Source organism: Aquarana catesbeiana, linkage group LG03, assembly GCF_042186555.1.
Source record: "Aquarana catesbeiana isolate 2022-GZ linkage group LG03, ASM4218655v1, whole genome shotgun sequence".
In the NCBI taxonomy this organism is placed as follows: Eukaryota; Metazoa; Chordata; class Amphibia; order Anura; family Ranidae; genus Aquarana; species Aquarana catesbeiana.
The window spans coordinates 77,426,951-77,440,134 of record NC_133326.1 but is presented as its reverse complement, the minus strand read 5'-3'; the positions used below and the strand labels follow the sequence as shown (position 1 = coordinate 77,440,134).

Below are 13,184 nucleotides of genomic sequence, written 5' to 3'. Positions count from 1 at the left end.
ATTGGAATGTTGTAGTCCAGGGTCAGTGGACCTCCAGATTCTTTGAAAAGGTTCCTATGGGGTAAGCAGGTTTAATGGACCTGGAGATTATATGAAGGGTTCCTCTTGGATAGACAAGTTGGGATGTTCTAGTCCAGGGTCCCTGGACCTCCAGATAATATTAAGGGTTTCCCTGGAGCAGAAAAGTTTTAGTCCAGGGTCCATGGACCTCCAGATTATATGAAGGGTTTCCTGGAGCAGACAAGTTCTACTCCAGGGTGCCTGGACCTCCAGATAATATGAAGGGTTTCCCTGGAGCAGACAAGTTCTAGTCCAGGGTCTATTGACCTCTAGATTATATGAAGCATTCCACTGGAGCAGACAAGTTCTAGTCTAGGGTCCATGGACCTCCAGATTATATTAAGGGTTCCCCTGGAGTGGTCAAGTTCTGGTCCAGGGTCCATGGACCTCCAGATTATATGAAGGGTTCCCCTGGAGCAGATAAATTCTAGTCCAGCGACCTCAGATTATATGAAGGGTTCCCCTGGAGCAGGCAAGTTCTAGTCCAGGGTCCATGGACCTCAGATTATATGAAGGGTTCCCCTGGAACAGACAAGATCTAATCCAGGGTCCATGGACCTACAGATTATATGAAGGGTTCCCCAGGAGCAGACAAGTCCTAGTCTAGGGCCCATGGACCTCAGATTATATGAAGCATTCCAAAGGAGCAGACAAGTTCTAGTCCAGGGTCCATGGACCTCAGATTATATTAAAGGTTCCCCTGGAGCAGACAGGTTCCAGTCCAGGGTCCATGGACCTCCAGATAATAGGTAGGGTTTCCCTGGAGCAGATAAATTCTAGTCCAGGGACCTCAGATTATATGAAGGATTCCCCTGGAGCAGACAAGTTCTAGTCCAGGGTCCATGGACCTCAGATTATATGAAGGGTTCCCCTGGAACAGACAAGTTCTAATCCAGGGTCCATGGACCTCCAGATTCTTTGAAAAGGTTCCTATGGGGTAAGCAGGTTTAATGGACCTGGAGATTATATGAAGGGTTCCTCTTGGATAGACAAGTTGGGATGTTCTAGTCCAGGGTCCCTGGACCTCCAGATAATATTAAGGGTTTCCCTGGAGCAGACAAGTTTTAGTCCAGGGTCCATGGACCTCCAGATTATATGAAGGGTTTCCTGGAGCAGACAAGTTCTACTCCAGGGTGCCTGGACCTCCAGATAATATGAAGGGTTTCCCTGGAGCAGACAAGTTCTAGTCCAGGGTCTATTGACCTCTAGATTATATGAAGCATTCCACTGGAGCGGACAAGTTCTAGTCTAGGGTCCATGGACCTCCAGATTATATTAAGGGTTCCCCTGGAGTGGTCAAGTTCTGGTCCAGGGTCCATGGACCTCCAGATTATATGAAGGGTTCCCCTGGAGCAGATAAATTCTAGTCCAGGGACCTCAGATTATATGAAGGGTTCCCCTGGAACAGACAAGTTCTAATCCAGGGTCCATGGACCTCAGATTATATGAAGCATTCCACTGGAGTAGACAAGTTCTAGTCCAGGGTCCATGGACCTCAGATTATATTAAAGGTTCCCCTGGAGCAGACAGGTTCCAGTCCAGGGTCCATGGACCTCCAGATAATAGGAAGGGTTTCCCTGGAGCAGATAAATTCTAGTCCAGGGACCTCAGATTATATGAAGGATTCCCCTGGAGCAGACAAGTTCTAGTCCAGGGTCCATGGTCCTCAGATTATATGAAGGGTTCCCCTGGAACAGACAAGTTCTAATCCAGGGTCCATGGACCTCCAGATTATATGAAGGATTCCCCAGGAGCAGACAAGTTCTAGTCTAGGGCCCATGGACCTCAGATTATATGAAGCATTCCACTGGAGAAGACAAGTTCTAGTCAAGGGTCCATGGACCTCAGATTATATTAAGGGTTCCCCTGAAGCAGACAGGTTCTAGTCCAGGGTCCATGGACCTCCAGATAATATGAATTGTTTCCCTGGAGCAGACAAGTTCTAGTCCGGGGTTCCTGGACCTCCAGATAATATGAAGGATTTCCCTAGAGCAGATAAATTCTAGTCCAGGGTCCATGGACCTCCAGATTATATTAAGTGTTCCACTGCAGCAGACAAGTTCTAGTTCAGGGTCCATGGACCTCCAGATTATTTGAAGAGTTCCCCTGGAGCAGATAAATTCTAGTCCAGGGTCCATGGACCTTCTAAATATATAAAGGTTTCCTCTGGAATAGCCAGGTTCTAGTCCAGGTCTCATGATGGACCTCCAGATTATATGAAGGGAGCCACTTGAAAAGACAAGTTCTAGTCCAGGCCAGGACCTCCAGATTATATGAAGGCTTCCCCTGGAGTAGTTAAATTCTAGTCCAGGTCCATGGACCTCCAGATTATATGAAGGGTTCCCCTGGAGTAGTTAAATTCTAGTCCAGGTCCATGGACCTCCGGATTATATGAAGGGTTCCTCTGGAGTAGACAGGTTCTAGTCCAGGGTCCATGGAGCTCCAGATTATATGTACGGTTCCTCTGGAGTAGGCAGGTTCTAGTCTAGGTCCCATGATGGACCTCCATCCGTCCTGTAGGAGTTCTCTAACAGTCACACCCCGCTCACTGTACAGTCATCCCACAGGGCGCGCCCACCTGCTCAGCTCCCGGGACAGGTGCAGCGCGGGCACGTCTCTCCGCTGCAGGCAATGCGGACATGAACGCGCACCGAGCACCCCATGGGCAACCCGTGAATGTGTGACCGATCGCTGCGGAGGATTAACCAAGAACAAGGCGGGGGGAGAGCAGATCGGGCGGACCGTCCACCCTGCGGACACCATGGCTCTGGCCGAGCTCTACACTCAGGTATGGTCTCCTCTCCCCGGTGTTCGGACCGCGGGGGGGACAGAAGGGGCTGCTGTGTGATCACCGAGAGGTGACGTCATAGGGGAGCCAGCGATCCCCGCACTGTGCTGTCATCACCAATCATTCATTCCCCGGGATGATTGGAAACAATGAAAAAGATCGGAGGACTTCCTGTACAGTACTGAGTACAATAGAGGCAGCCATAGGGGATCCTTTCTATTGTGTGCACTAAACTTTCTATCCATATGGTGTGCCCACTCTGTACATGGATCCCTATAGAACATCTTGTGTTAAAACTGTAGTAAAGTCTTTTTTTTTTTTCTATATGGGCCCCCAGTGATGTCATAATGGCCCCCCGTGATGTCATAATGGGCCCCAGTGATGTCATAATGGGCCCAAAGCACTGCGCTGTCACCCATCCCGCAGGTCCCCAGTGCTTCCATCTTCACCCCGTCTTCCTTCCAGCTTCTGGCTGCTTGAATCCCTGAATTGTGATGATGTCACCCCCCCCCACATGTGTTCTGGAGTCACAGCACCAAGGCACGCAACGGGTGGCATAAATATACGTTGAGCCACGCATGCACAGCTCAATGTACATTGCAGCTGACAGACAGGGGGAAGTATTTACAGTGAGGGAAAAAAGTATTTGATCCCCCGCTGATTTTGTACGTTTGCCCACTGAGAAAGAAATGATCAGTCTATAATTTTAATGGTAGGTTTATTTTAACAGTGAGAGACAGAATAACAACAGAAATATCCAGAAAAACGCGTTTCAAAAAAGTTAGAAATTGATTTGCATTTTAATGAGTGAAATAAGTATTTGACCCCTTCGCAAAACATGGCTTAGTACTTGATGGCAAAACCCTTGTTGGCGATCACAGAGGTCAGACGTTTCTTGTAGTTGGCCACCAGGTTTGCACACATCTCAGGAGGGATTTTGTCCCACTCCTCTTTGCAGATCCTCTCCAAGTCATTAAGGTATGGAGGCCGACGTTTGGTAACTCGAACCTTCAGCTCCCTCCACATATTTTCTATTGGATTAAGGTCTGGAGACTGGCTAGGCCACTCTAGGACCTTAACGTGCTTCTTCTTGAGCCACTCCTTTGTTGTCTTGGCCGTGTGTTTTGGGTCATTGTCATGCTGGAATACCCATCAATGCCCTGGCTGAGGGAAGGAGGTTCTCAACCAAGATTTGAAGGTACATGGCCCCGTCCATCATCCCTTTGATGCGGTGTAGTTGTCCTGTCCCCGTAGCAGAAAAACACCCCCAAAGCATAATGTTTCCACTTCCATGTTTGATGATGGGGATGGTGTTCTTGGGGTCATAGGCATCATTCCTCCTCCTCCAAACACGGCGAGTTGAGTTGATGCCAAAGAGCTCAATTTTGGTCTCATCTGACCACAACACTTTCACCCAGTTCTCCTCTGAATCATTCAGGGCCGGTTCACACTAGTGCGATGTCAGAGATTGGATGTGATTCGCACCGCACTGCAGTGAAAATTACATGCGATCTCTGTGCGATGCGATTTCAGCCATAAAGATTGTATGGCTGAATTTGCATAAAACTCACACAGGACCCTTTTGTTTGTCCGCAGCAGAATCGGATCGCATGGGAGTTCACACCCATGCGATCCGATTCCTGTCCGAGTTTGCAGATCGCACTGCGATATGCGAACTGTTTTACCTGACACTCCCAGCAGTTCGCATAGGGCAGTGTGAACTGCCACCTGGAAACATGCAATGCGGGAACCCTCAGTGGATTTGCAGGGTTCCCGCATCGCAGCAGTGCGAACTGGCCCTAAGATGTTCATTAGCAAACTTCAGACAGACCTGTACATGTGCTTTCATGAGCAGGGGGACCTTGTGGGAGCTGCAGGGATTCAGTCCTTCATGGTGTAGTGTGTTACCAATTGTTTTCTTGGTGACTATGGTTCCAGCTGCCTTGAGATCATTGACAAGATTCTCTTGTGTAGTTGTGGGCTGATTCCTCACCGTTCTCATGATCATTGAAACTCCACGAAGTAAGATCTCACATGGAGCCCCAGACCGAGGGAGACTGACAGTTATTTTGTGTTTCCTCCATTTGCGGATAATCGCACCAACTGTTGTCACCCTCTCACCAAGCTGTTTGGCGATGGTCTTGTAGCCCATTCCAGCCTTGTGTAGGTCTATTATCTTGTCCCTGACTAAGGCCTCTTTCACACTGACGATCCGTTCAGGTCCGCCTGTCAGTTTTTTAGGCGGACCTGAAGGACCCTCCATAGATCTCTATGGAGCGTCGGATGTCAGCGGTGACATGTCCGCTGACATCCGACCCGCTCCGATCCGAAAAAGTGTAACGGAGGAAAAACCTACTTTTCCATCCATTTTCGGATCGGATCGGGTGACAACGGACTCTACGGTCCATCATCATCCGATCCCCCATAGGGGAGAGCGGCGCTCTGACAGGTCCGTCGCTGAGCAGCGACGGACCTGTCATCTGCCTGCTCAGCGGGGATTGGCGGAGCGATCCCCCGCTGAGCAGAGCGGGCTCCGTACACGGACACGTCCGCGTGAAGGAGCCCTAAGGATGAGCTCTGGCGTGTTCGCACACTCCACGTGCTGAGTCCGCCAGGAAGTCGGCACGGCGCTGCACTAATCACAGGCAGTGAGACGTTTCCCGATCTCTGCAGCCGCACATCGGGAAAATGTGTCACTGCCTGTGATTAGCGCAGCGCCGTGCCGACTTCCTGGCGGGCTCTGCACGTGGGGTGTGCGAACACGCCGGAGCTCATCCTTATCCCTGACATCCTTGGGAAACTCATTGGTCTTGGCCATGGTGGAGAGATTGGAATCTGATTGATTGCTTCTGTGGACAGGTGTCTTTTATACAGGTAACAAACTGAGATTAGGAGCATTCCATTTAAGAGGGTGCTCCTAATCTCAGCTCATTGCCTGTATAGAAGACACCTGGGAGGCAAAAATCTTGCTGATTGATAGGGGATCAAATAATTATTTCACTCATTAAAATGCAAAACCATTTATAACTTTTTTGAAATGTGTTTTTCTGGATATTTTTGTTGTTACTTTGTCTCTCACTGTTAAAATAAACCTACCATTAAAATGATAGATTTATAATTTCTTTGTCACTGGGCAAACGTACAAAATCAGCAGGGGATCAAATACATTTTTCCCTCACTGTATGGCAGAACAAATTGAAAGAGTCTCTTCATTCATAAAATAAAAAACGTGCCTGTCCAGAAGTTTTTAAAAAGTGGGGTTATAGTCATATTAAACCCAACAGCAAACATTTATTATATTGCCACTTACCAACTCTTGGATATGATGGCTGCATCCGTTTTCTTTTTTTAGGCTTTCTTTTTTCTATTTTCATCTGGTGATCCAGCCAGCAAGTCTGCTGTTTTTTCAAGAACACAAGCTCTCCAGCAGAATGTATCAGTTTACATGGACGAGACAAATCACTTAAACTGACAAGTTCTAGTCCAGGTCCCCAAACCTCCAGATTATATGAAGGGTTCCCCTGGAGTAGACAAGTTATAGTTCAGGTCCCATGGACCTCAAGATTATATGGAGGGTTCCCCTGGGGTAGTGAAATTGTAGTCCAGGTCCCATGGACCTCCAGATTTTATGAAGGGTTCCCCTGGGGTAGTGACATTCTAGTCCAGGTCCCATGGACCTCCAGATTATATGAAGGGTTCCCCTGGAGTAGTCAAATTCTAGTCCAGGTCCCATGGACCTCCAGATTATATGAAGGGTTCCCCTGGAGTAGTCAAATTCTAGTCCAGGGTCCATGGAACTCCATATTATATGAAGGGTTTCTCTAGAGTAGACAAGTTCTAGTCCAGGTCCCATGGACCTCCAGATTATATGAAGAGTTCCCCTGGGATGGACAGGTTCTAATCCAGGTCCACCGACCTCCAGATTATATGAAGGGTTCCCCCGGGGTAGTCAAATTCTAGTCCAGGTCCCATAGAACTCCAGGTTATATAAAGGGTTCCTCTGGGATAGACAGGTTCTAATCCAGGTCCATGGACCTCCAGATTATATGAAGGGTTCCCCTGGGGTAGTGAAATTCTAGTCCAGGTCCCATGGACCTCCAGATTATATGAAGGGTTCCCCTGGAGTAGTGAAATTCTAGTCCAGGGTCCATGGAGCTTCATATTATATGAATGGTTCCCCTGGGATAGACAGGTTCTAGTCCAGGTCCCAGTATCAGTTTACATGGATGAGAAAAACCACTTAACCCTGGCAGGGGTGCTTAAAATTAGGGATGCACCGATACCAGTTTTTTAAGACCGAGTATGGGTACCGATACTCTTTCTCAAGTACTCGCCAATATCAATTACTAATACCTATTTTGTCCTTGAATAGCCCTAGTTCACACCAGTGTGGCCAGATCAGTGCAATTTGGACCTCCAATTTCATTGCAGCTTGCGTCTTCATTTATCGGAAGTCTATGCAAGCAACAGTGAAATCGCATAAAAAAAGTAGTGCAGGAACCTTTTCTAAAGTTGCTACGACTTCAGTGGCAATGATTTAAACGATTCCATTGCCGTCAATGCGATGCGACGTGTCATTCGATTTTGAACGGTCAAATTGCATGACAAATCGCGCACTTTAAGGCTCGGTTCACACTGGGGCGACTTGGGATCCGACTTGTACGCCCTCAAGTCGCCCCAAGTCGCCCCAGAAATAGTTTGAATGGGAGTGAACGCTAGCGTCTTAATAGACGCTACTGAAGTCGCTCCGACTTCAGAGCGTACTCCCTGTACTACTTTGATCCGACTTGGTAGGCGACCTGTACCATAGAAATCAATGGAAGTCGCCTCCAAGTCGGATCTCTCTGTAAAGTCAAGCGACTTTGCAGGGAAAACCCCTCCCTCCCCCCCTCCCTCCCAGAGAGCTGATTGCCCCGTGATTGGCCACAGGTGAAGTCGCCTGTCATGGAGGCGACTTCAAGTCGCCTCGTAATTTGCCGAAGTCGCGCTGAAGTCGCGTTGAAGTCGCGGTACAAAGTTGCGCTAAAGTCGTGTCGCCCATGTGTGAACCGACCCTAATGTATCAGTTTTAGTATTGAAGCATTTGCACGAGTACAAGTATGCTTGTAGTGCTTAGTATCGGCATCGGTGCAACCCTACTTAAAATGGTCAGCTTTTTTTATTCATGTAAAATCTTCATCCCAAAAGGAACAAAAACTTTGCTGTACCTGATTATAAAGCGTGAGCTGGAATTTGGCTTCAGTTTGTAATTGTATCTAAATCTGCTAATACATTTAAAACTCCCCCGAACCCAGACTGTCAAGGCTGCTGTCTGCTGTGCCTCCTGTGCTCCTTCATCCAGAGTGGGTACACTATAATACAGGAGGTTTGTTACTGGCCAGATCATCAGATAGAAACAGAGGGAAAAAGCCAATGAAAAGAAAACGAATGCAGCCACCACATCTAATGATTGGTAAGCTGCAATATTTTACATATTTGCTTTTCGGTTTATTACCACCTTGAAATCGGTTTAAAGTCTACTTTTGTTTTTAAGCAGAATAGTGACCCCTGTCAGGTTTTCATTGCTGTAGAAATTCACCCATACACGGATTCTATATGATTCCCCCTCATATTCTATATCACAGTGTAGGTTCACACTGACAGCGGGAATGAAATCGACATTCCCGCATGTCGGTCCAAACTTTGGGGGCGATTTCAGACAAATCTGTGCGGGTTTCTGCACAGATGTCTATGAAAATCGCACCCCGATGTCACCAAAAGTAGTAGAAACTTTTGGAAATCGGTGCGGCGCCGCCAATTCGGACGGTGCCATATCTGGCAGTTGCCGCTGATTTGGCATGCGATTTGACATGTCAAATTGCATGCCAAGTCCCTCCAATGTGAACCAGGGCTAACCCCAGGTTTCCACTATTGCGACCTGAAAGTTGTGTGATTTTGCCGCAATTTTGATGCAACTTGAAGTAATGCCTGTGTATTCTTGGGGTCTATGGAACTCAAGTCACATCAAAGTGGGACCAAAGTAGTGCAGGGACTACTCTGAAGTCGCTGCGACTTGAAGTCACACAGATACGAACAGTACTCATTGGAAATCATAGGGTACGACTTGTCATGCGACTTTGCAGTCCCAAGTCGCATGACAGGTCGCACTAATGGAAACGGAGCCTAACATGGTCACGCTAATTTTTTTTTATTATTAATTATCAGATCCATAAACCAGTGTTAGTGGTAATCTCCCAGTACAGCAATGTTTGGAAGGTTCAGGCATCTGTAGGACACTTGTAAATACTGCCAGCCTAGACTCATCAAGGGAATAGCATTGGAGAGGTCAGAAAACAATGTTCTATCATTATTATTGGCCCACTGCTATGGCCTAGACCTGACACTGGAATGTAGCCAAAGCTGCATGGAGGATCACCGGATCTGGAGGTTTATCACATGAGCTTTAAAAATTTGGAATTGTTCAAGGAGGAGAGTGAGAGATACATTTTGCTTTTTAAAATTTTTCAAATGTTCGCCATAGTGACATACTGTCTCTTTTTTTTTTTTAACCACTACAGCTCCGGAAGGTTTTACCCCCTTCATGACCAGGCCATTTTTTGTGATACAGCACTGCGTTATGAACAATTGTGCGGTTGTGCGACGCTGTACCCAAAAAAAATGTACGTCCCTTTTTTTCCCACAGATAGAGCTTTCTTTTGGTGGTATTTGATCACCTCTGCAGTTTTTATTTTTTGCACTATACACAAAAGACTGACAATTTAAAAAAAAAAAACAAAACAATATTTTTTAATTTCTTCATCAATTTTGGCCAATTTGTATTCTGCCACAATTTTTGGTAAAAAACAAAACAATACGTGTCTATTAATTGGTTTGCACAAAAATTACAGCATCTTAAACTATGGTATATTTTTATTTATTCATTTTTATATTTTTACTAGTAATGGCGGTAAACAGCGAATATCGTACGAAAACGGTCGTCCGAGAAAGGATCGTACGATTTTCGGATTGTGTGTACACTACTTTCGACAGCTGATCACGACCGTTCACCCGATCTTATTCGATCGGGCATGCACGAAAAATTTTTTCGTACGATTCCAGATCGTAAGATTTTCGGTTAGCCAGTATAGTTGTCGTCCTGAAAATTCAATACAAATACATACAACAAATGACATCACTTCCGATTTTTTTTTCTGTCGTACGAGAATTTTCGTGACTTTATTTATCTATTCAATTTCTACTTGCGATTATTAAGCGAAATATGTCATACGATCGGTCATACGATATTCGGATCGTGTGTACGGGCCATTAGTGTGATATTGTGGCGGACAAATCGAACACCTCACTGACACTTTTGACACTTTTTTGGGGTCCAGTGACACTAATACAGTGATCAGTGCTATAAAAATATGCACTGTCACTGTACTAATGACACTGGCAGGGAAGAGGTTATCATCAGGGGCAATCAAAGGGTTAAATGTGTTCCCTATAAGTAATTGCTAGCTATGGGGGAGGTGCTTTGACTGGGGGAATGTAACGATCCGTGTTCCTGCTTAGCAGGAACACAGGATCAGCACATGCCCCTCTCACAGAATGGCGATCTGCCTTGTTTAAATAAGTAGACCGCCGTTCTGTCTTTCTCCTGAACGATCGGCGGGTCCCAGCGGACATCGCCTCCGCCGGACCCATTGATTGGCTCCCGCTGCGTCCAATCACAGTGGGAGTTGGTCACCAGAAGCGCACCCTAGAACTGTCAGGTTACTGACCAGGTATGTGATCTGGCGCAGAGCGGCCCCCTGCTGCAGTAAATATATGGTGGTTGGTTGCTAAGCAGTTAATCTTTTTTATTGGGTTTTCAAGTGTATACAAAGGCTGAGTGTCCAGGCCCACATGGGGTAGGGTACCCAGCAAAAAAACATAGCACAAAATTGTCATGCGACTTCCGTGCAACTATGCATTGTGATTTGCTTGCGACTTTCATGTGACATTAGAGTTCATGGCAAGTCACATCAGAGTAGTGCAGGGACTTTCTTGGAAGACACTGTGACCCGCCCAGAACTAGACCGGTCCATACACCCTCTTCTCCCCCACATTTCAGCAATCTTGGATCCTGACATCATCAAGACCAAAGAAGGTTCTGTAGCCCTGTTCTGGACGTGATGATGCAGAGGGACAGTGCATTGCTGAAGTGTGGGGGGGGGAGTGCTATCTGCCGGGGAGCAGAGGATTAGGTAAATAAAACGCTTTCTCCTGTCCCCTAAACAAAATAAGCTATGAACTCTTGCAGCCCCACTGCAAGAATCTTTTTAGGAATGGTGACAAACAGTGAGGCCTAAACAAGATTTAATTGTACCAGATCTATAGAACCAATGACTAAAAGAAGAGGAGCAACAAAAAAGTTGATTGAGAAACTGGTAGCAGAGTAGAAAAAAGAATGGGATTAGAGTATTAAAGTACATGCATAGCCAATTTTTTTTTTTAAAAGCAACATTAAATCATTTAAAAAAAAAATTAAATAACAAACATGTTATTCTTGCCTGCTCTGCGCAATGGTTTTGCACAGAGCAGCCCCAATCCTCCTTTTCTGAGGTCCCCGCCAGAGCTCCAGGCTCCTCCTCTTCGGCGAAAGCCCCCATGGAAAGCCACTTTCCAGGGGGGCACCCGTGCGTGCTCGCTCACCAGCTGGCCAGTCTGTGTCTATTGACACAGACCAGGCGACTCGGCCCTGCCCTCCCCTACTTCCTTGTCACAGCATTTGATTGACAGCAGTGGCAGCAATTGGTTATATCAATCTGTGCAATGAGGATGTCGCTTGCCTGGCTCAGGTAAGAATAAGGTGGGGGCTGGGGGGGGGGGGGGGGGGGAGCTGCAGCACAGAAGGTTTTTTACCTTAATGCATAGAATGCATTAAGGTAAAAAACCTTGAGGCTTTAGAACTGCGTTACGTTTTAGATATAGCGGGAGATGGGTTAAATCCCTGTCAGTTTATTTTTTGCTGTTTGGGTACCAATGGGGAAATTTAACTTTACTTCCTGTCCCCTGAGATGCAACAGGAAATTAAAATGATACTAAAGTCTAATTTTTTTTTCTTTAAAAATAACAAACATGTTATACTTACCTTCTCTGTGAAATGGTTTTGCACAGAGCAGCCTGGATCCTCCTCTTCTCGGGTCCCTCTTCAGAGATCCTGGCCCCTCTCTCCTGTTGGGTGCCACCACAGCAAGCTGGGCCGCAGCTCCGTGTATCCATTCATACATGGAGCCGTGGTTTGGCCCAGCCCCCCCCCTCTCTTCTGATTGGCTAACTGACTTTGATTGACAGCAGCGGGAGCCAATGGCACCGCTGCTGTGTCTCAGCCAATTAGGAGGGAGAGTCCTAGACAGCCGAGGCACTTGTGCACATCGCTGGATAGAGATGGGGCTCAGGTAAGTATTAGGGGGGCTGCTTCACAAGCAAGGTTTTTTATCTTAATGCATAGAATGCATTAAGATAAAAAAAAAACCTACTGCCTTAACAACCAGTTTAAGAGAGTAAATATCCCAAAGTGATGGGAATTCCCCCTGTAGACAGTTGTCCCTGGTACAGGTGTCCTCACTGCTTGTTCTGGGGGCAATTGTAATATATTGTATTTCCCTTACCTTTTTTTTTCTCAGAGAAAATAATGAGCAGGTCAAACAGAAGGGTAAATCTCCCCAGTGGGGACTCCGACAGCAATAAAAACTTGCAAACAAAACGAACAACCTCATGCGCTCAAGATAACTGCTTTGGCAGTGGCGGACTTTTGATCTTCAGCAGCTTGTCTCTATGCAAGATCTTGCAGCCCTGCGGACTGGGGGAAGTCCAAAAGGAACACTAAAACAGCAAGAACAGAGGGCGCACCAGCCTTGCGCATTACCTTTATAAATATTTTAATGAAGAAATAAAAACAGTAGTACTGTATACTCACAAACAGCATGGAATATAAATATGTCCACAATGTCCCACATTGCCTGGTCCACTGCCCCAATCCCAACAGCCATTTGAAGCGTCTTCCTCATGTTGGGATTGGGGCAGTGGACCAGGCAATATGGGACACTATGGACATTTTTATGAGTTTTATATTCCATGCTGTTTGCGAATATACTACTGTTTTTATGTCTTCAATAAAAAATGTATAACGGTAATGCGCAAGGCTGGTGCGCCCTCTGTTCTTGTTGTTTTAGCATTAAAAACTTCACAGAGGATATAAGCCTTCCCCACTCTATCCAAACCTAAAAAAATATTTTTTGCCTAGGTCAAATCCCGCATACTCTAATACTTATCCAGTTTAATGCCCATCAGTATCTGAGGACGTATAGTG

The 13,184-nt window shown here is 46.4% G+C and overlaps 1 protein-coding gene across 1 annotated transcript in view; it reads left to right on the top strand.

Annotated features, from left to right (window-relative positions):
• Nucleotides 1–2,614: 2,614 nt before the first annotated feature.
• Nucleotides 2,615–13,184, top strand: part of LOC141131445 (unconventional myosin-Vc-like) — a 206,199-nt gene continuing 195,629 nt past the window's right edge. Inside the window, exon 1 of the mRNA XM_073618725.1 lies at nt 2,615–2,848. Coding sequence (XP_073474826.1) covers nt 2,822–2,848 — 27 coding nt within the window. The 5' untranslated portion in view covers nt 2,615–2,821. The remainder of the gene's footprint in view (nt 2,849–13,184) is intronic.